At 46.1% G+C, this 22,809-nt stretch overlaps 1 protein-coding gene across 10 annotated transcripts in view; it reads right to left on the bottom strand.

Moving 5' to 3' along the window:
- Positions 1–22,809, bottom strand: part of MIB2 (mindbomb E3 ubiquitin protein ligase 2) — a 106,115-nt gene that overhangs the window by 14,692 nt on the left and 68,614 nt on the right. For all 10 annotated transcript variants that reach the window (XR_003997156.1, XM_030537990.1, XM_030537993.1 and 7 more), the window contains 10 exons: positions 18,497–18,691; positions 17,089–17,231; positions 14,079–14,186; positions 10,809–10,913; positions 9,853–10,015; positions 8,736–8,869; positions 3,805–3,953; positions 3,060–3,216; positions 2,320–2,474; positions 309–435 (listed from right to left, as the gene is read on the bottom strand). Coding sequence is in view for 9 of the 10 variants with exons in the window: in XM_030537990.1 (XP_030393850.1) it covers positions 309–435; positions 2,320–2,474; positions 3,060–3,216; positions 3,805–3,953; positions 8,736–8,869; positions 9,853–10,015; positions 10,809–10,913; positions 14,079–14,186; positions 17,089–17,231; positions 18,497–18,691 (1,436 nt within the window). In the remaining variant the exon portion in view is untranslated. The remainder of the gene's footprint in view (positions 1–308; positions 436–2,319; positions 2,475–3,059; positions 3,217–3,804; positions 3,954–8,735; positions 8,870–9,852; positions 10,016–10,808; positions 10,914–14,078; positions 14,187–17,088; positions 17,232–18,496; positions 18,692–22,809) is intronic.

The following is a 22,809-nucleotide window of genomic DNA, read 5'->3' as shown; positions in this document are numbered from 1 at the left end:
AAACACTGTCCCCACCAAAGTCAACGGCAAAACTTCAATTTACTTCCCGACTTCCGGTCCCCTACTTTCACCACTAGAGAATACTGTCCCGAGGGGCAGGAATAGCACCTTGAAGTCAGGGCTCCTAGTCCCCTTTGATCAAGGCTGCAATACTTTCCTCCTAGCCAGAACTTGCAGCAGTTGCCCTAGTGATTCCTAGTCCCTCTGCTCTACACTCTGAACACGGCTCCCTTCCTTTTAGACTCACACCCAGAGAACTGGCGATGACCCGAAACATGAACTTGCTACTTCTCATGCAAGTTATTTACCTCTCTGATTAAAATTTCTGCTACTTCCATGTGGTTATTGAGGGCAGCAAGATGCAGGGCGGTGAAGCCATCTTCCTTTTTAGCATCAACCAACTGCCTGGCTCGTGCCAGAATCTTCTTTATGGCTCTGGGAGGTTAAAGAGATTAAAGGAGAGACCAGAGAGTTATTTGTCAGCAGGAGACTGATGCACAAGAGACAGGTCTGCCTCCTCTGTTGAGCAGTGATTAATGTTCCTTATGTTATAACAGGCAGTGTCATGAGCTGGGACAGTGATCCAGAGAGCTCCATCCATCTTGCAGATTTAATCAGCAAACAAACAAAAGCCCTCTGTTTTCTTTTAATAAAGCAGGATAAACTCACAATGTCAGTAATGAGCTGGATGTATCCCCAGACCAGTCTGACGGAGGACACACACAGGGTGGATCTGACCCATTTTTTTCAGTTTTCAGTCGTTGTCTGCCATGTCCCACCCCTAATGGCTGAATGGTCCAGGCACAGGACTGGGGCAGACAGTCAAAGGAGATCCGTGATCGGAAGCCATGGGAGGGAGAAGAGGGGGAGGTCTGAGACATGGAAAGAAAGAAGCTGCTCCAAGTGAAGGCACAATGAGAGGAGAAGGGCAAAGGAAGCACTGGGGGCTGCTTCACAATCTTCCATCAAGACCCCCGCCCCCCCAACGGAAAACTGGGTTTTTGACAGAAGAGGAATTTTCTCTGTGGTATAAAACTGTTGTAAAGAATCCCACCCTTCACACTGACACTATTACACTGGCAAAATTTTCTAGTGTAGACATGGCCTCAGTTTTTATAGATACGCAGAACCATGAGTTATAATGGATCTATGGTGGCAGCTTTACCTAGGCAATCACAACTAGACACACACACTCACTCCATAGACTTCTCCAATGCTTTAAATACAGGTCTCAGACATGTAGCCGGGAAGTTTGCGAGGGGTACAGCATATCTGCAGGTATTGGTCAGGAAAGCGAGCTATTTGAACTTTCACAGATCTCATAATCCTTGAAGAGGCTTCAGACCTCTGTCAGAAATCGCATCTGTATGTGGGTCGCCTTCCAGGGCTCAGAAACAGAGGCTGTTTGGTGCTCACAAGGCAGAAGAGAAGAAATGAACAAATGAATGAAATGTTTCACTGTCACTTCTCCTGAAAGGAGATCAGATTTTAGGAATGTTCATTGCTCTCTGGGAGCAGAGGGATGGGGCTATTCTCAGCTAATGCTTAGGAAATTGCTTTTTGGAATATTAAGCACCTATTTCTGATTCCACCTGAAAAGACAACTCTGCGGTGTTCTGCAAAGCTAAATGCACAGGCATATTGTAGGAGAGAAGGTGGGGAGGGGCAGAAAGGTGACTGCTTAAGACACTGCTCTGTGTTTGCACTGCTGATAATCACTGATCCTTGGTGTCATGATTGTGGCGATCTCAACCTCATTCTCCCTGACTGAGGAGCCATTTCTGCAGAGAATTAATACTCTGATACAGGACCATGGTGGTTAGAGACAGGAAAAGGATCTGAGAGGCCAAGTCCACCTCTTTTTGCGAGGGCAGGATCTGTCCCCTAACAGGACAATATCAGATACTACCAACTGTTTATGGAGAAGCACCTAGTTCACGCCCAAGGAGAGGGGATTTCCTCTGGGAATTGGCAAAGGGGTGGCGCAAGCAAAGGCAGCCAGGGAACCAAGTTCTGCTGGGAGGGACATTTCTGCTCTGTATATTACCATGTCCTCAGCCTCACCCCTTTCCTCAAAAGGCTTTTTTTCATCCCCTTTCTCCTGCCTCGTAGAAAGGCTGCTGCTCTCCCATGCCCCTTTCACCAACCACGGGTCACTGTGTCCGATTCATTGCCAACAGAGCAGGGAATTCACAGCTCAGACTCAGGCTCTGCTCCCTGTTAGGATTACCCAGTATCTCCTCAGCCCATGCCATGGGTTTCCCAGTGATGCAGCCTGATCAACAGAGTGACACGCTAAGAGCTCCCTCTTTCACTTACAGCGTGTGGCCCTTCAGTGCAGCGTGGTGCAGCAGGTTGAAGCCTTGGCGATTCTGGACCGTGAAATCGATGTTCGGTACCTCAGTGAGGATCTCGATGATGCTTTTCAAATCGGCAGTGATGGCATAGTGCAGGGGGGTGTCATCAAATGAATCCTGCAGGGAGCCACAGCAGAGCACAGGTGACATCAGAGAGGCTCTCCTCCAACAAACCATCCCCGAGGGGCTGGCTGAGACAAGGCTACAGGGCCTCTGGTTTGAAGCCAGTGCAGGCCAAACAACCACGAGTCATCGCCACCCGATGGCGGTTCGATGGCCTACACGAAATGAATTTGCTGGGCCTTGCGGCTCAGAAGTCTCTGGTGCAGCAGGAGGACAGAGCCCTCCACCCCCTAAGGTTGGATCACGGGGAGGGGGGTAGTGCAGGGCCCCGGGTGGAGTTCAAGTGCCCATCCCCCTGACCCTTTAGCTGGTGTAGTGTACCGTTAAGAAATGAATTCTACTTGCACCACTAGTTAAAGGGGCATTGGCAGAGCTGGGGTGAGAGAGAAAGAGAGACTGAGTGTGTGAGGAAGGCATGGGGAGGGAGGGACCCAGAATTAGAATATCAAGGTGGCTGAAAGCTCTAGGCAGAAGCCAGCTCAGCAAGAGAGGGCACTGCCTAGCTTTCAGGACCGACTTTTACCCCAAACAGTTTAATCAAAAATATCGTCAGTGATACGAGGTGTGAAAATAACCTACCGGGAGGTTGACATCACAGTTGTGCTCACAAAGTATCCGCACGATCTCCGTGAATCCTTTGCTGACTGCGACATATAAGGCTGTGCACTTGGCATTGTTCAACAGGTCTGCATTGGCTCCGTGACTGACAAGCACACGGACAACCTCAGCTTGATTTCTGGTTTAAAAAAAAAAAAAAAAAAAAAAGATTGGCCACCGTGATCAAAAGACGTAGATTCTCTCTCCATCTACAACTATGAGACATGCAACATCATGAATATCTTGGTTCCTGCATCCTTTTCCTGTCACATAAAGATAAATCCTAACTGGAGCACCAGGTTTTGCTCTCTGTTGGCGTAATGTAAATCTGGAGTAACCCCTGTTGACTTCGATGGAGTTCCTCTGGATTTACACCAGGGGTAACAGAGAACAGAATTCAGCCTCCTGTCTCTCTAGACTGTATACAGCCATTCAAAAAATTCAGTCACCTTCTCTTCCTTTCACACACCCAAACCGCAGTAACCCCCTTTTTCTCCCAAGGTGTTCGTACCATTGAGAATTCACCTTCCCGTGGAGACTGGGGCCTCATGAAAACCAACCCCTGGAGTTTAGTGTATATCAGTGCAGCTCTATGGTTGGTGGCCTTTCCCCTCTCTGCGGTGCTGGTTCAAACCTAACTATGCTGATTTGCACCAGCTGAGCATCTAGCCCTTGGCACAGAGCATCAGCAAGGTTACACTTGTACGCAGGGAGAAAAAGTTCCTACCCGAAAGCCGCATAATGGAGAGCGGCGTCCCCCTCTTCATCCTTCAGGTCGATGTTAGCATTAGCCTGCAGTAAGATCTTCACAACCTCTACCCGGCCCAGGTGGGCAGCTACTTGCAGCGCAGTTCTGCCCTGATTCTTTATATCAACCTGCAATAATGGAAGGATCCAGGCACATAATTGTTTAGGAAAGGTCTCACTGTGCACTCAGGCACTGTCCCTGCTCCAAGACTCTGTATCACTTGATGGGAAGGAGAGCCGATTACTTGTATTCCACAGCACCCAGAAGCTCCAAGCAGGATCTGACCCCATTGTGCTGGGCACAGGCCATGGAGCTGAAGGGGTGCGAGGAGGCACCTGGCCCACAGCCTGACCACTTTTAAGCACCCATGGGGTGTTTAACTACAGGCAAGCGGCATTGCGACTTGGTGCTTGGCCCTAGCACTTCTACCATAACGACCAAACGATCATATATAATAAATGGGAGAAAGGGGAAGTTGAGAGTAATAAATATAAATCAGGAATTAGGAATTGCAGAAAATTGGTAAAGGAAGCAAAGGGACGCAAGGAGAAGACACTTTTTTTTTTTTTTTAAATATTAGGAAAAAAAAAGTATCCTGACAATGGTACTGAATCATTACTAAATGGAAATGGTAGAATCATCAATCATAATGCACAAAAGAGAAGTGTTCAGTAAATATCTCTGTTCCATATCTGTGGGGGAAAAAGACAGATGATTTAGTCTCATCATATAACAACACTCTTTCCATTCCACTAGTCTATCTGGAGGATGTTAAACAGAGGCTACTCAAGTCAGACATTTTTAAATCAGCAGGTCCGGATAACTTGCAGCCAAGAGTTTTAAAAGAGCTGCCTGAGGAGCTCACTGGATCGTTAATGGTGATTTTCAATATGTTTAGAGCACTGGGGAAGTTCCAGAAGATTGGAAGAAAGCTAAGGTGCCAATTTTTAAAACAGGTAAACGGGATGACTTGGGTAATTATAGGCTTGTCAGCTTGACATTGATTCTGGGCTGATAAGGGACTTACTTAATATGAATTAAATAAGGATAATGTAATTAAAGCAAATCAACATGGATTTATGGAAAACTGACCCTGTCAAACAAACCTGATACTTTTTGACAAGACTCTGAATATGGTTGATAAAGGTAATATGTTGACGTAATATACTCGGACTCCTGTAAGGCATTTGACTTGGCACTGCATGACATTTTGATTAAAGAATTAGAATATAAAATTAACTTGGCACACATTAAATGGATTAAAACTTGGCTAACTGATAGATCTCAAAATGTAATTGTAAACAGGAAATTGTCTTCAAATGGGTGCGTTTCCAATGGGGTCCCACAGGGAATGGTTCTTGACCCTACCCTATTTAACATTTTTATCAATGATTTTATGTTTTCTTCCTGGTCATCATTAAAAGTTTTCAGACGACAAAAATTGGGAGTGTGGTAAATAACGAAGAAGGTAGGTTGCTGCTTCAGAGTGATTTGGAATGGCTACACTGGGGACAAGCAAACAATATACATTTTAATATGGCTAAATGTAAATGAATACATCTACGAACAAAGAATGTGGGGCAGACTTACAGGATGAGGGACTCTACCCTGGGAAGCAGAGACTCTGAAAAAGATTTGGGGGTCGTGGTGGATAATCAGCGGAACATGAGCTCCCAATGTGATGCTAAAGTCAAAAGAGCAAATGTGATCATGGGATACATAAATGAGGGAATCCCAGGTAGAAGCAAAGCAGTTTTTTTATCTCTGTACTTAGCACTGGTGCAACTGCTACTGGAATACTGTGACCAGTTCTGGTGCCCACAATTCAAGATACTGAAAAATTGGAGAGAGTTCAGAGAAGAGCCACAAGAATGATTAAAGGATTAGAAAACAGGCCTTATAGTGACAGTCAAAGAGCTCAATCTATTTATATTAACAAAGAGAAGATTAAGTGGATGATTGGATTACGGTCTGTAAGTATCTACATGGATAGCAAATATTTAATAATGGGCTTTTCAATCTAGCAGAGAAAGGTCTAACATACTCCAAGGGTTGGAAGTTGAATCTAGACAAATTCAGAATGAAAAGACGACGAATTTTTGACAGTGAGGGTAATTAACCACTGGAACGATTTTCCAAGGGTTGTGCGGATTCTCCATCACTGCCCATTTTTAAACCGAGATGGGTGTTTTTCTAAAAGTTCTGCTCCAGGAATTATTTTAGGTAAGTTCTATGGCTTGTGAGATACGGGAGATCAGACTAGATAATCACAATGATCCCTTCTATCCTTGGAACCTATGAATCAGAAGGCTTGCTGTGTCCCCCAAAAGTCTGATGCCCCTCTGCCCCCACGCTGAGAACCTCTGTTCTAGGATTTAGAAGAGGGGTGGCACACTGAACTTCACTGTATGCAGCAAATCTATGCCTCCCAACACCACTTTAAATGGCACTGTACAGCCCCGGGTGTTGTACCAGGCTAAAATAAAAAGGCAATTCCTGCCCCAACTAACATATTAACTCATTCCAGACCCCAGTGGTGAAAGGGCACTTCCTGCCAAAAAGGCAGTGGTGCGAGCACAAACCTGGATGCTATGTCAGGAACTCCTGGGTGTCTAATCCCACATCTCGTGCCAAATCCCACACGGACCAGGGGTGATTCTTAATTTCTCTGCCAAAAGCTACAGTAGCCAGCAATACCTCCCTGGCAGGGAAGCAAGAGATCAGATGATGTTCGCACTGGGATTTGAAGGAGACGAACATGATATAAGCACCAAGTATTCTTAGTCACTCACACTTGCATACCAGGCAGCCTGGAGGGCTAATCGCACTGCTGACCTGCTGATGAGAGATTTAAGGATCAAGGAGTTGAAGACCAAAGGTCCTGTAGAAGGCCAAGACAGGAGGGCAGGGACGCAAATGAAATCAACGAAGGGCTAAGGGGAAAGAGCGAGGGATCTGGCAAAGACTTCATGGCTTGGCAAGTAATATGGAGTTTTTCTGCAGCTGACCCTATGCAAAGCAGCAGTTTGTGCAGGTTTCCTTCTTGGGCTTAGACAGGTCAGTGATACTGGTAATGACACACTGGATGCCAATGCATCCCCCTTACGTAAAGGGCGTAACATTTGTATCTGCCCCATTGGTACCCCTTGGCAGGCAATTCATCTCACCTTGCCAAGCGAGCCCTTGTATCCGCCTGCTTCTATTTATTAATTGTCTAGTAGAAAGAACAAATTCCTCTCTGAGGTCAGGATGCAGCAGGACTATTCCTGACCTAATCCTGACACTTGGCACTTTCCCATTTCAGATTAGACCCAGTCACCAGTACCTGGCTATTTCTTTTACACTAGTGCCTGGCTATATTTCTTCCCTCCCCACATCCACTAACTTTGCATGTAATGAACTGGAACAATTATCTGGAAGCAAACCATTAAGTCAGACCTAAGATCTCAGCTTCATTATAGTACTCTCAGAACAGATCCTGGTGTCTGCTAACATCCCATCAATCTGCTCCTGCTTGCCACACGGTCATGGCCTCCACAGGATTTATGTTCCTTTCTCAGCTGCTTCCAAGGACACCGTGCAAAGGCATTCTGCTTTCTAGTTCTCTGGCTTGTGACAGATGCATTTACTCACGCACAAAGCTGCAGCTTTTAAGGCGATAGCTAGAATCTTGGGCAATCTGCCAGTTTTTGAATAGGTGGCTACCTAGACCAACCGACCCCAAACTCTACTGGGGAGGCATCGGTAGGCAAACTCTTTTCTTTATTGGCAATGCATTAAGATGAGGGCCACATCATCACACGTGCCTAGTATAAGTGCACTGAGAACACAAACTGGTACATAGTAATATGGGTTAGCTCTTGTCTAGCACCTTTCATCAACAGATCTCACTATTCCCATTCTACAGAGGTGGGGGTACTGAGAAACTAAATGACTTGCCCAAGGTCACAGAGGAAGGTGATGGTGGAGGTGGGAATAGAACCCAAGGATTATGAGTCCCAGTCCAGTCCAGTGCCCTGACCACTAGACCATGCTGTTTCAGTAGAATGGTTTCTGTGTTCACGTAATTTATTCTGGGATTGGCTCCACTGGTCTGATCCCACCAGACATCCCTACTCAGTCCCAATGCAGCAGAACATAGCAGGTAGCCAGGGGCTGCATCTCCAGCCATGCTGCCTGGCTCCTGGGAAGATTCAAGCAAAACAAGTCTGTCACTGAAATACATGTTTTTTTAGTTGGTTACCATTAGAAACCGGGCATGTCAGGCTGCCTATGTGAATTCTAAAGAGTGGATAAAAGAAAGGAGAGGGCAGTGTTCAAGCTGGTGGGTCTGTTAGGATCGAGCTTGCATGTACTTCAGTGCATAAGGGAGACTTCCCAGGCTAGATCAGTGGGATTTCCTGCCCATCCCTAACCCAGGCAAGAAGTGCCCTGCTATGACATGGCAGTTATCTTGGCTAATTCCTGGGATAATGCCTCAGCGCCCTCCATTGGATCTCAAAGCAACTCTCACACACCAGGGAATTCAGCCTCCCACACCTGCTGTGAAGCAGTGAGTTCTGGGATCTCCCGTTTGGCAGGGGAGGAAACCTAGGCACACAAAAGGTGTCTCAGATACCACAGCAACTCAGCTCTTGACAGCTAGTCCCCTGCTCTAACCACTGGACAATGCTTCCTCTCGAGCTACAATGACACAGGGAAATTCTGCATGCTGGAATCCCACAGTCCTGCCAGGGGGAGCAGAGGACCTCTTGAAGCAGAGACAAGCTCTAGGACTATCAGTTAAAGCAAAAAAAAACACAGTCACCAGCTGTTAATTCCTTACAGTGGGTGTTAGCAGCCCCCGCCATTTGCTTTACACATTGACAACAAAAGACACGTCAACCTTGGAGGGTTTCTCTGAGACTTGCCTTGTCTGGGTACTTTTGAACCAGGTCCTGGACTTTAACAGCATTGCCATGCGCTGCCTCCATGACCAAGCGCCCTGGATGATCCAACTCCATCTTCTGGCACAGCAGTTTCTCTAGGATGGAGATCAAAGTGCCTGGGTGGGGATGAGAAACAGCCTCAGATTACATGGCGGCAATGAGCACCTGTGTGTGTAACCACATGGACCCAGTATGGACCTTTGTCCCTCTATAGTGACCAGTCCATATAAAGAGCTTTATGAACTTGTTACTTTACTCCCTCCAGCTAACAGGCACAGTGCTTTAGCTCAAGCAACAGAGGCTGACACATCTAAATCCAGAGATCCCATGTTCAGTGCCTGCGGAAGACCTCTCCCTAAGGGTCATTACATGTGGGCAAGCAATAATATGAATTCCCAGCTGTAGGGAAGGCGGGAGTTGGAAGACAATAAAAGGCTCATATCCTGCAGGAGAAAGGAAAATCCTCACTACGGGGTTTCAGATTTGGTTTCCACTCCCTGCACTTCCCTGGTTTTCCACTTGTTATTTCACTTGTAAGGTCAATCTGTACTCCAAGACAATCAACAAGACTTCCCCTTTTTCAAACATATGGCCAGGCTACAGAACTTTTATGAACAGATTTGCAAAACAGAAACCACCACCAAACTCCCGTTTCGCTGCCAGTGTGGGCTGGGCATAGTAATTCTCTGTACCCCTACAGGACCTTGCATGGAAGGATCTGATGGCACATAAAAACATAAATGAATTAAAAACATTCCCACCCCCTGCAAAGTAGGGAAGTATCATTAGACTCATGCTATGGACTAGGAAACTGAGGCACGTGACCCACTGCCAAAATAGCAAGCCTATGAAACAGCCAGGAAAAGAAGCCAGGAGTCCTAAATCCTAGTCCTGTGGCTTAGCCTTGAGGTCATTGGTGAACCCTTGATTTGGTTAAAATGGATTTTTGGGACTCTGCTTGGAGAAGGGTGATGTAGCCATTCGCCAGTTAACATCTGACATGTTCTGAAGAGAAATACTATTGTTACCCTAGGAAGATACAGTGGTTATTTTTCAGCCCTGACCAGAACTGGACCACATCTCCCTCCTGCTCTCTCACTTTTGGATTCCTTGGTGTTCTCTGTTGTCATGAGGTTTGCATCCTCATCTCTCTGGTAGGCCGTGAGACAAGCTGGGTTAAAGGTCCAGGATTGCCCTCCAACAGACACTCTCAAGTCTCCATCTCCAAACACCTTGATCACCTTGCCAATGTGCCCTAGAGTCTGCAATGAGAAGAGATTTTTTTTTAAGTTTTAAAAAGGAAAGCAACATATTTCCTGCTTTTCAAAACCAAGGTAATGCATCTAAGGGTGGATTCCCAGGCAGCATTCTTAGTGTGTGAAGAGAAGCATTCAATGACACACCACAGATGACAACTCCCACTTCAAGAATACACAAGTGTTCTCAACAGCTTCTTGTTTGGTTGTATACAAAACTGATGTCTTTTCACATACAAGGGGAAGAGAGTCTCCAGTATACAATACAAACGTCTGGAGAGGAAGCCAGTGAAACAACAAAGCATGGATACAGAACCATAAGAGGCACACAAAGCTGGCAGTCTCTGCTGTGCATTTTCCTGCTTATGGAGCACCATGTATTCTGCACTTTAACCCCATGAGTCTGATCAGAGGAGCGTTTTCCATTTGCAATGGTTTGTCCCTCACCCTTGAGAATTAGAGAAGAAATAGAAGGAGACATTAAATTTGTTTGCTTAGAATATCAGCGGAATTTCATTTTAAACTCACTGGTAGCCATCTCCTTTGGCCGGTGTCCCTCCCTCCCCACTCACCCTTTGCCCTCATTTTCTGAATGCAGCTGTGGGGCGGCATTGCTGAGGACCAGACTCATTAAGCAACATTATTTCCGAAAGCCATTAGCATACCCACATGTCTCCATGCACTGACCAATAGGAGGTGCTAAAAAGCAAGGAGGCTCGCATATCCAGCCGCTAGCGTTTTTCTTAATGGATTAGAAATGGCAAGTTACTGGACTGTCTTGGAACTGGAGCATACTCACAGGTGCCATTTCATCTGTCCACTCCCCGTGACCAGCTTGGAATCGCTTCACTGTTTCCATATCATCTATCACACGGACAACATCATCAACCCAAAAGGTGTTGAGCTAAAAGAAAGAGAAAGTCATTTGCTTTTAGGGGATGAAACAAACAAACAAACAAGGCATTAACAAAAAGGAAAAAAAAGATAACCCATAACAAAAAATTCCATAAAGCACTAACCTTTGCAAAAACATCAGTCATGTTATTTGAAAAAAGCCACGTGCAGGAGTAGGCAGGGCAAATAGTTTAAGGGCAGCACAATTTTCTTTTGCAGCCACTCACATGATTTTATGCGAATGAATATCAGCTGGGATTGCACAGGGATTTCCCCAGGTCTGCCCCCTCTCCATGCCAGATGCAGCACTCAGAGTTCAATGATATAGTTAACTCTGTTACTGGTATTAACTTTGTTTGCTATTTCCACCAGATATGGGAAGTCAGAGATCATCCATTTCCTTCCTTTGCCAGATGCTCCTGCTCTGTGGAGCGGGAACATACTCGTCCATCTATGTCTGTCATCCACATAACCAAGTGTATGTTTAAACCCATTCACATTCCAAGACCCAGATCACTTTAGGGAAGGCTGGCAACCTCAACTTTATAAAGCAGGGCCTCGAGATGGGAGGAGTTGGACAAAAAAAAGACTTGTATCTGTCAGAGCTTCAGGCAGAGACGGGAAGGGAAGCCAGAAGTGACCGAAGAACGTGGCAAGAAAGCGTGTGAAGCCAAGAGAGCAGGAAGAAAGAAAAGGTTAGTTCCAGTTTGTCAGGTGCTTTGAGGATGACAGTTGCTTGCTAAGGGTTAGGTGTTATTGCCAGAAGCCAGGAAGAGCTAAAGATCAGCAGCCTAGACAAGAGACACAGACACAGCAAATGTGGGGAAGAGAGAAGCAACTGAAGGAGACGACCAGAAGGAATTGCCGAAGACAAGCGAGAGGCTAACATGCCTGCATGGCATTCAGACAGTGCAAGGAAGCAGGAGCCCCTTTGTGGCTGCACTGTTCATACAAGGCCTCCCTTGGAGGGTTAGGCTCGCCAGTGTCTCCTGGGCTGTGTGTGTCCAGCAGGGAGTTCGTTTTAATCAAAAAGAAAAATCCCAGTAGCTTTCCTAATGGTGATCACTGGGACTTGTCTGCTTACAGCCAATTCCCCACTTCTCAGGCCCACAAAAGGCCCTCAGATTCCTGACAAGCAGAGTGCTGCATGGGACAAACACTGAGTTAAATAACTGCCCCCCCAGACAGCATCCCTGGGAATAGAGATGCAATTAGAGGGGCTATTGCCCCTTTCCCATGAGTAAAGCTGCTGTGTCCTGACTCATTCACGCCAGGGAAAAATTGTGGACAAGGAGAGGCCAGGTATGCCATAACAGCAGTGTATGCAATGGTATGGCCCAGGAAGGGTGACAAGAGGGTACTTTCCCTAGAAACCAGGAGACACGCAAGCATTTCATACCAGATATCAGTCACTGATTAGGTGCAACTGGTCAGATAAACCACATGGTGTTGCTCTTGTTCCCTGATTGGACGAGCAGCACTAGCGCAAGCACGCATGCAAATATAAAATGTGATTAGTGCGAATTATCAGGCACACGACTCAGACTTGCTTCTGGCAGACATCTATGCCAGTAACACACAGAGCCTCAGAGAAAGCAATGCAGAAAGCGGCATCAGTGCCACAGAAGCAAGTCAGTTTTAAATCAAGAACTAACGTCAGCAGGGAATTTTTTTGCACTGCTCACTCAGACATTGATTCAGGAAAGCATTAATTACCTTCCTGAATTGGGGCCTACGATCTCACTATGAGAAATCAGTAATAAACACAGATAGTCCCATATGTCTACACTTTACATATGTTGATAAAGAATATCTGCTGGTCCCAAAATCGACAGCCTAATTAGATTCCCATTACCCTGACGAGCACTGGCTAGACCCTTCCTTGAGTAACAGCCCCACTGAAGTCAGTGGGGCCACTCGAAGAGTCGGGAGTTATCCAACAAGATTAAATCCATCAACCACTGGCCCCAAATAACACACATGCACAAAAGCCCAAGGCAGAGGTTAACAGGGGAGGGGGAAATTACTGGTGAGAAAATGCATGGATCATGGGAAGAGGCTGGATTTAAAGGTGAGCTACAAAGGATTTCTTAAAAATTGGGCTCATTTCTTTCCTGCTTGATTTTTTTTAACCTGACAAGTATCAGGCATGTCACATCTGGTCTTGCCTGATGCTTTTGGTTGTCTCAGAGAAGGTGTATTCACAATAAACCATAAACCGAAAGGGCCAGGAGGAGAGAGATCCTCTCTCTAAACCGTTAACTGGGCACTGGAGTTAAATATTAACTAACTACAAACCAACTGCAATCCCCACCCAGGGTTTGAAATATTCTAACTAAAAATTCCCTCCCCTCCATTTGCTCAGCTTTCACTCTTCCACATTATTTCACCAATTGTCCAGTTGCCAGAGTCATCCAAGGGCAAACAAGGCTCGAAATGCTCATGCTGACACAAGCAAGAACAAAACCAGACCAAAACCCTTCTAGGCCTTTCAAAAAAGAAAACAAAAACACTCCACCATGCTCAGACCCAATTCCCCACCCAGTTTTTGCAGATCAGCTTCTCCATGTAGCACTCCAGCTTTTAATCCATTAAAGGCCTGATCACGACCACTGACGTCAAAAGAAGTTTGGCTGCCATTAGCTCCTCTAGGAGCAGGTTCAAGCCCTAGTTGTTACAAGATTTTGTCTGTCAACAACTTTTCAGCTTAGTTATTGACAGAGTCCAAATGATTTAGGTAAATACAAACCCCATGTTATTTTTGTCTTTTACCCACAACCTTTTCGTTGGAGAGATCTGTGCAGGTGGTTCGAAGAGCCACACTGTAAAGGAAGGGAAACCAGCCCTACATTACCTATGCCTCCCTCATCCATGTTAGCATCTTTCTGTAGGAGATGGGCATTAAAAATAACATTCTTCCAATTACCACTTTTCCCTCCTTTTGAACTCCAACTTCTTCTTAGCAGACTCTCTCAAGAGTGTCTAGAGCTAGAAATCAAGGATTTTCTTAGCTTTGATGGCTGGAAAGAAATTAAGCCCATCCCCTCCCTCTCTAGTCTAGTAGCGTTTCTTGGGCACTTGTCCAAGACTAATTATGGCACATTCTAGAGGGTCACAGTCATTGGGCAGAACAACAGCTGTGCGCAGAATGACAGTTTCCCACATCAGCACTTACCTTAGTCAGAGCTCCTGGATGGAAAGTCCAGCGGGTTTCGCTGTTGAACTGGACTCTGACATCCCCTCTGTCAGTGATTCTGTGCACAGTCCCTGTCTGGCCAATGAACTTTGAATATGGAAAGAGGAGAAAGAAATATTGATGAGTTAGGATAATTTACACCAGCCAAGCTCGCTGGTTAGCCTAACTATTATTAATAATTTGTATTACCCTAGCATCGAGGCGCTCTAGTCATGGAGCAGGACCCCAGTGGCCAGGTGCTGTACCAGCCAAGATACTGTTTGCTAAACAGATCTTGTCGAGCTGCGTAGCACCGGCTGATGCAGAGGCATGACTTGAGTTGCCATCTGACGGTATTCATTGGGAAAAAATTGTTCACCCGGACTTCTGATTTCAAGGTTGCTACTTTTATTTAAGCAGCTTTTTTTTAAGTGAAAAAGCAAAGTATTGTTTCAGACTCAAACTGGAATGGAATTGTATCTGTTCTCACCAGGCTTGCACTTAATGCATCTCACGGACTCAGACTGAGCACATCTTAGCGCTGTGTGTACACATGCAGCTCATTCTTGCCCCTCCCCTATGGAGTCATCTTCAGTCTGTCTTGTAACAGGGGCCTGGAGGCAGTGTCCCCACAGTCAGGGCTCCAAGAGTTTTAATTTATGCAGCAGAGGTCACCAAAAGGTGTTATGGCCCCACAGCAAATGTCCAATGGGACAGTGAAATTGCTCAGAGACCTGCATTATCTTCTCTGTGGTCCAATGGTAAATTTACTGAAGGATGACTACTATTTTTGGCAACCTCAGCAAAATATTAAACCCCAAGTGAATAGATTTGTGGGGACAGGGAAAAGATGGCTCTCTCCATTAATCAATTAATTTAGCATTTATCATTAAAACGTCTATCATTGGAGGTTTTTAAAAGCTGGTTAGATAGACATCTGTCAGGGATGGTCTAGCAACCTTTCGGAAGTGGTGTGCCGAGTCTTCATTTATTCATTCTAATTTAAGGTTTCACATGCCAGTAATACATTTTAACATTTTTAGAAGGTCTCTCTCTAAGTCTATAATATATAACTAAACTATTGTTGTATGTAAGGTAAATAAGATTTTTAAAATGTTTAAGAAGCTTCATTTAAAATTTAATTAAAATGCAGATCTTATCAGTTTAGTGCAGTGGTTCTTAACCTAGGGTGCAAGATGCCCTTTCTAGGGGTGTGAGATAGGCAAGATTTTTTTTTTAGAAGCTGGGGGCAGCTGCAGAGTGCTGGGCCCAGGCCAGGAGCAGAGTCATGGGCTGCCTGCCGGTATCCCAGGCTGGCTGCAGAGCACTGGGCTGGCTGCCGGTACCCCAGTCCAGCAGTGGCCTGAGCAGGACAGGAGGCCCAGACCCCGGCTGCCAGGGGGCCGGGCGGCTGGAACCCCAGACCAGCAGCGAGGTGAGCATGGCCAGTGGCTGGTATCCCAGGCTGGAAGCAGGCTGAGCGGGGTCGATGGCCGGGACCCCAGCTGGCAAGGGGTTGGCGGCCAGAACCCCAGACCATCAGAGGCTCAGCCCGCTGCAAGTCTGGGGTTCCGCCCGCCGGCTCCTGCCAGTTGGGGTCCTGGCAACCAGCCCCTCTCAGCCTGCTGCCGGCTGGGGGTTCCATTCACCCAGGCTGGCAGCAGGCTGAGCAGGGCCAGCAGACAGAACCCCGGCTGGCAGCAGCATGCCAATAAAAGTCGGATCGCGTGCCACCTTTGGCACATGTGCCGCAGGTTGCCGACCCCTGGTCTAGATAATACTTAGTCCTGCCACGAATGCAGGGGACTGCACTAGATGACCTCTCGAGGTCCCTCCCAGTCCTACGATTTTATGATTTGTGTCAAGGCCTTAAAGTTGAATATTAAAGCTTATAGCTGAATGATCTTTCAGCTGTGACTTGTGAATCAGGGGACCTTACATTGGGCTCCCAAACCCACATTTAGACACTGAACGGCTCTATCCAGCCTTCACTGACTCAGCAAAAAGACTGTCATTGATTTTAAAGTCTGCAGTGTTGTAGCCATGTTGGTCCCAGGTTATGAGTCCCCCAGAACTTTTTCAGAAGTGCTCACGAACTCTGGAGCCCATTAAAGTGAATGGGAAATACAGGTACTCTGCACCTTTCAAGAACACGACAGTTCAATTCAGGTGAGTAGCTTTAAGCATGCAGGTTTTAAAATTTTGGCCAGTGATTCAGTCCTGTAAACCCTTTACACAGTTAATCCCAGTGACTGAGTCTACTCAGGTGAGAAAGAAATTACTAAGAGTTAAGGGTTTGCAAGATCAGGCATCCCCATTTTTTTTTTGAATGGCTGCCCCATTCTCCTGCAATGACAACATTTCCCACGGCGTTTGCTATTTTCTGCAGCTTTCTTGTTCCTTCTACTATGGAGAAATGGTCCCTTGAATTACTCCAATTATTCCGCTAACAGGCCTTATTTACATTTATTTTTCATCTACAGCACTGGATCTACTGTCTCAACTTCTTTAGAACACAACAGATGACAGCACATGGGTTGCTGCTTCAAAACAAAGATTTAAAGAACCAGCTAAGCGCCAACAGGAACATACGGACAAGGAAATCGTAGCCACATACAGGGATAATTCTTCAAGTCGGGGACCTCATGTAACTGTCGTTAGCATTAATGCACATTACAGCAGAACTGAGAAGGGAATGGAGCCCAACCCTCAAGGACCTGACCCAATGCTCACTGAAAATCAACAGTAGTTTTCACATGGACTTCCAGGCTTTGGATCAAGCTCTTCGAATCTGCAAGGCTAGGTATGGCAAATATCTTGCAATACAGATTTATATGCACCTAGAAATAATCATCTCACTCCAGTATTCTGGCACTAAAGAATACAACTGCGCTATACTATATATTTAGAACAGAAGATAATAGGTTATACACATGCAGTTTCTGGTCATTTCTTAGACTAAGCAACCAGTAATTTCTCTAAGGGCAGCAGTGAGCAGAAATAACTGTACCTCAGCCATTTTAGGGTTCCAGCCACCATGCCCCTCTTGCATCTCTCGTAAGATGTCAATGTCCAGCAGGCATTTCACTTTGTCACCATGCTGAAAGGGGTGCCTCTCTGTGCTCGCTTTCCTCTGCAGCTCAGCAGGTTTTCCTGAACAGAAGACAGACACCCCCACACACACACGCACAGAAAGTAAAGCATCTGTATTTGTTGCTCCTTTCTAACATCCCAATGAATGATCCCCCAAACCGGAGATAGGACAATATTAAGGCCAAAAATCCTGCTCACTTTCCTCAAGCAGGCATGGACATGCACACTGTGGGACAGCAGTCTATGGGCTTACTTTTGTGAGCAGGATTTGATACTAGAAGTCAAGAAGAGGGCATCTCCTGCCAAGGCATTTTGGTCCCTTATGGAAAGGAATCTATTTGAAAGCTGCCCCCCTGGTGACACCAAACTCCCACATCTGCTTCCACCAATTAACATCTCCCCCACCTACTCTTTGACAGACACCTGCTCATTGCTGAAGACTAGCTTCCTCCATAGGCAAGGGCAGATCTTGCTTTATGGAGAGTCTTACTCGTGTTCTCTGCCCAGATGTACTCCCTGCCCAATCCTTCCATTCCCTGATGCTTGGACCACAGCCTGTGTGGGCCTGATCCTACCCCCAGCAAAGCCAGTTGCTATCCTTCCACTGACTTCAAGGGGAGCAGAATTGGGCCCTGAAGGCCTGGATTATATACCTCAGTGGGCTTTAAGGGGAAACCTTGAGGCTTCACAACTGATTCTGTGCTGATTCCTTCATTCATTTCCTTAGACCCTTAGAAGCTGAGATAGGCTGAGGCACGGTGTTGAACTAGACATCATCTGTCACCACAGCTAAATTCTTATCTTCCCAGTTAGGGCAGGTATTTGGGCACTGGATTCTCAAAACCTCCCTCAAGCCGCAGTCCTCCTGGCATGCCAGTCCAGCTGGACTATGCAGCTCAGACTCTCCAAACACTGGAGCACTGGCTGCCTCGTTACAGCCTGAAAGGACGAGAAGCCTTGGATTAGCAAGGTGTTTACTACACTGAACTCTCTGATCAGGTAACGGACACTCCCTAGAGAGTTTCCTACATTTACACAAGCAACTAATTGGCCTCTATGTACCTATCCTGCCAAAGGGACTTGGTATCCAAACCAAATGTCCACAGACAAGTACTCTCATATCACGAGAGGACCAGGCTACATGACTAACCCTTTTTTGACTCCCGTTATTGTTTAAATGGCATGTGTTACATGGAAACTTTATGCATCTAGCTGTTCAATCTTCTCTGCCAAATCAGGATGGGCTTTAGTGAGATGCTCAGGCATGTTTGACAATGACCAAGTGTTACGACAGTTCCGTATTCTAAAGTTAACATGCCACGTACCTAGTCTCGGGAGATGCTCTTTGTAGTAAAAGCCGCCAGATGCTTCCAAAATGCATTTCAGGTCCACCTTTCCCTTGTGCCCGACTCTGTAAACATTTGTGGTGCCATCAGACCACGTGACGCTTGCCACGCTGCGGCCAGTCTCCACGTCCCAGCCACGAATATCCACCACTCTCCCGGTTTTACCTTCACCACCTGATTTATAAAAGAGAAATAAGAACCAGCTAACTTACACTCCCACAGAGCCTTAATACTCGCTTGCCACTCAGGTGTTCATTGTCTGACATAACACCAGAGCCACACTGACTAATAATGCTTAGTGTACCTAGGGTCCTCCAGAGATGTTAATTAACTGATTCCCTGTGAAGGGCAATAGCTAGTATTATCTCTATTTTATGGATAAGGAAACAGGCAAAAGAGAGCTTCTATGATCTGCTCAAGTCTACAAAGGAAGTCAATTTCACAGCAATAATTTGCCATTTCTAGCTCCCAGTCCCATATTCAGACCACATCTCTCCCTATTCAGTAGTTTAGGTCAGGAAGGGACCATAAAATACATCTAAATCTCCATCGCCATGATATGTGAGCACCTTCCTTGAGTAGTCACAAGAATCTCTTGTTCTAGCCCAGCAGGAATGGACTGGAAGTTAGTGTTGGGTTGTTTTTTAAATTTCTATAAAGTGATGAGACTAAGATGGCTATTGCATGAATGCTCATCTTAAGAGTGAGTTTTGTATTTAGTTCTGAATCCGTAGAGATATTTATGTCAGCAGAATGCAATTGGCTAGACTAGAATTTAACCTGGACATGGGGGTCAAGACCTCTATATTATGCAAAAAGTGCACCGGGGTGGTTTTTAAATGATTCCAAATGACTAGGGCTTTGGTTTTAATCCTTAAAAAAAAAAAGGATTGTTTTCTGTGGCATTTTAATTTTAAAGAAATAAAATGAGCGGGGGGAGAGAAAGTGGGGCCCAAACCAACGAATGCACTTGTCAGTTCTCCAATAAAATACCACCACAGAACAGTGGGCACAAAGCCACCAGCTGGGCAGGGGGAAGGAGGGAGAGATTGTGGCAGTGAGATTTCTGCAGGGCCCTTTCTGGGAGCCCACAGGCTGACTCCACAAAACCAATGCAAACGTGTGCTTTGCTAGCGGGCAGCATACTGGTTACATTCAGCACAGAGCCCCACAACCATCTATCCCTTCTTTCGGGGGAAAGGAAGAGGGAAAAAAAATCAAGAGACTTTGCAATTATCCTGGCACCTTTATGTTTTTCCATCTTGAACTTTGCAATCTCATTTCATGCTGCAAAGGGCACTGTGTGAGTGCATGGTTATTTTTAACTGGGGAAACTCAGCTAATACAGACCCCAGTCTCTGCTGGCTCACAGAGAGAATCATTACGTAAGGCTCTATGAATGCTGGACAACCTTTCCGCTTGCAAGTGTGGATGGGCAAAAGCAACACTCTACAATGCACAGTGCGAAAGCGACACACTGTGGCCAGGTAGAAACATGGCAGTTCTTTCAACTCCTACCCAGTTCTCTTGCTCTCTACCATTTGTGAGTCAAGCAAATAATGACAAGCTTTGTTTCAGAGTCCTCTTCCCTACAGGGTGTGGAGACTGAAGGATATGAACAAGCTTCCCCAGATTAGGTGAGCATTCATGGCTCTGCTTACAGGAAACTCTCTCTCAAGAGGCAGTGTGGGCTATCAAGGGATAGGGAGTCGACTCATGGTTTCTGTTCCCAGATCTGCCACTGCCTCATTATGTGACCTTAAGCAAATCTCCTACCTCAGTTTACCACTTTCTAAAATGGGCGCAGTAGCACTTTTCTAACTCACAGGGTCGATTCTGAGGCTATGATTGTTTGAGACATTTGGAAATCCTCAGATGAGCAGTGCTGCCTTCTGCGTTCATGACACACCCGTAACAAGAGCCAACTGTGTAACGTAAAGAGGACCAGTTGGCCCAGGGGATGTTCCCAGTCCACTCCATCTCTGATTAAGAGGGAGATTTTCAAGACAGAAATAAGAATTTGACTCCCAGCTCCTACCAACTTACAATGGGAATGGAGTACCCAACTCCTCTCCATGGCCTCTGAAAAATCTGCCCCCAGGAATAGCAGACAAACATCTCAGCATATGATTCACACCTACAGCCTCATTCTTAGGCAGCGAGCTGGATAACCAGCCAGGCAGTCCATATTCAGTAGTTGCAATTCATATCAGTTGCAGACAGCGTCTGCAGGATGCAACCTACACAGTTAAGCCCGAAAGAGCCTTTAAGATTAGGAGGCAGCTAGTCATAATCTTCATCTGCCAAAAGACTCTTCCAGTCAGTGCAAAAAGTCAGCCCAAAAGGGACAAGGCATCCAACCCACATTCCCCTCCCTGAGCAGGGCCAGCGTCTTGCAGAGCAAGCAGTTTGCACTAACCCAGTAGAGAGATGCCGCAGCATGTGGAGGACAGTATTCTGGGCTGCCAGTGAAGTACACAAGAGGCAATTAAACACACTCACAGCAGGCTGAGGATAAAGGCCTCACTGAACAAGTGGACGCAGCACTTGATTAAACCTCAGGGGTTATTTCCCAGCTCTGCCACAGACTTCCTGAGTGAACTTGGGCAAGTCCGCTCATGTGTCTTTGCCTCAGCTCCTGCTCTGTACAATAGGGAAGGCAATCCTCTTAGGCATGCCGGATTCGGCTCTCCGAGGCGCAAGGACAAAGGAAAAAGAGGAGGGGAAGACGAGAGCTCTCCAAGGGGCAGTGAAGGAGAATTCTGTCCAGGCAGTGGGATCCTTCCTGCTTTAAAGATTTAAATAAAAAGACAGCTGTTGGCTGGGCAAGTGAAACAGGAGCATTTGCTTCACCATTGGGGTCGCTTAGAGCTCGTTACCGAGCAAACAAGATGAGCAAGGGAGACTCACCCTCCCTACACAACATCTATTGTGCCCAGAGGGGAAGAGACATGGGCCGAAGAGGATGGTGGGGCACGAAGCCTTGTTAAAATACTTGGGGGAGAGGTGAAGGCAGGGGCACTGGGAGCAAAAATATGCAAGTTCCACAGTTTGACCAAGACAACCATGAACAGGAGAGCGAAAAGGCTGGTAAAGGTAAATAACCTCTCCCGCTCCAACACCCCTGTGGTGGGGTAAGGGCTCCCCAACAGTACTGTTTGTTGTGCTTGGCACTTACAGACACACAAAACCCAGCAGGTGCCTTGGCCCCTCAGCAATGTGAACACAGCGACAAGGGACAAATAACAGTCAGCATTTCTTAGTGTCGGCAGGGATCTCGATAAAAGTCACCCATCCTTCCTTCCCCTATTCCATCTGTTCTCAGATCCTTCACTATAAAGCAGGGAGGTGGCAGTTATCCAGATTTCATTTCAGGGGAATTTAGGCTCAGATTGAGGTAAAAGGAAAAACAATCAATAAAAGGGTCAGAGGGCTGAACAGCTGACACAGCTGCCAGAGCCCAGACCAGGTTGGAGGAGCTCAGTCGAGCATGAGGGAGGCATTTGGTTAATCAGCAAATTCTGCAGCAGTCAATGCTAATTTCCTTTAGAGGGTTTCAGGCAGCAGGGGGGTGAGATGGAAGCCACAAAGCACAATTAGAAGTGAGATCATTACCTTAGAAAACTTCACACTTGGCTGCTAATGCCCTAAAAAGACACATGCAGCTGTGAGATTAATTAGCCCAGCTCACTAGTGTCCTCTGACAGGGTTTACAGGATTTACCACCTTTATTTACACTTTTAACCTGCCCCGAACAGCAAAATATGTAATTGTTGTGGTTCTAGGAAACTAAAACCAGAGGGTCAGAAGCTCATCTGATATACAATGTATGCAACTCCGTTCAAGTCATATGGGGTGATTACACCAGCTGAGAATCTGGTTCAGATCCAGTCCCCACCAAAAAAAGTTATTCTCAACCAGAAAGTTTTACATCTAATTCATGCAGGAGAAACAAGCTGTGAATACTCTGTCACATACAGGGCTTTGGAACATGCATGTATAGGAAAGATTCTTTAACTACTGCACATCGTGCTCAAATGAAACTCCCTTGACATCAATGGAAGAATTGACATCAGACTTCAGGTCAGGCTCATAAGAGATTATGATTATATTTTAGGGAAGGACCAGAGACAGGCACAGATGCGTTCTCTCGCCTAACTCCCCCATTTTCAACTCTGCAGTTACAATTCATATAGAAGGCAGAGGCCATTCACCAGTGACCATTGTTAACAGAGGTCTTCACGGACCTGGATGAAGGACTGTAGCATCATAAAGAGGAGAAAAGGATTAAC

This window comes from Gopherus evgoodei, chromosome 18, assembly GCF_007399415.2.
Source record: "Gopherus evgoodei ecotype Sinaloan lineage chromosome 18, rGopEvg1_v1.p, whole genome shotgun sequence".
Lineage (NCBI taxonomy): Eukaryota > Metazoa > Chordata > Testudines > Testudinidae > Gopherus > Gopherus evgoodei.
The sequence above is the reverse complement of the archived record's forward strand: the minus strand, read 5'-3'. Positions and strand labels throughout refer to the sequence as shown.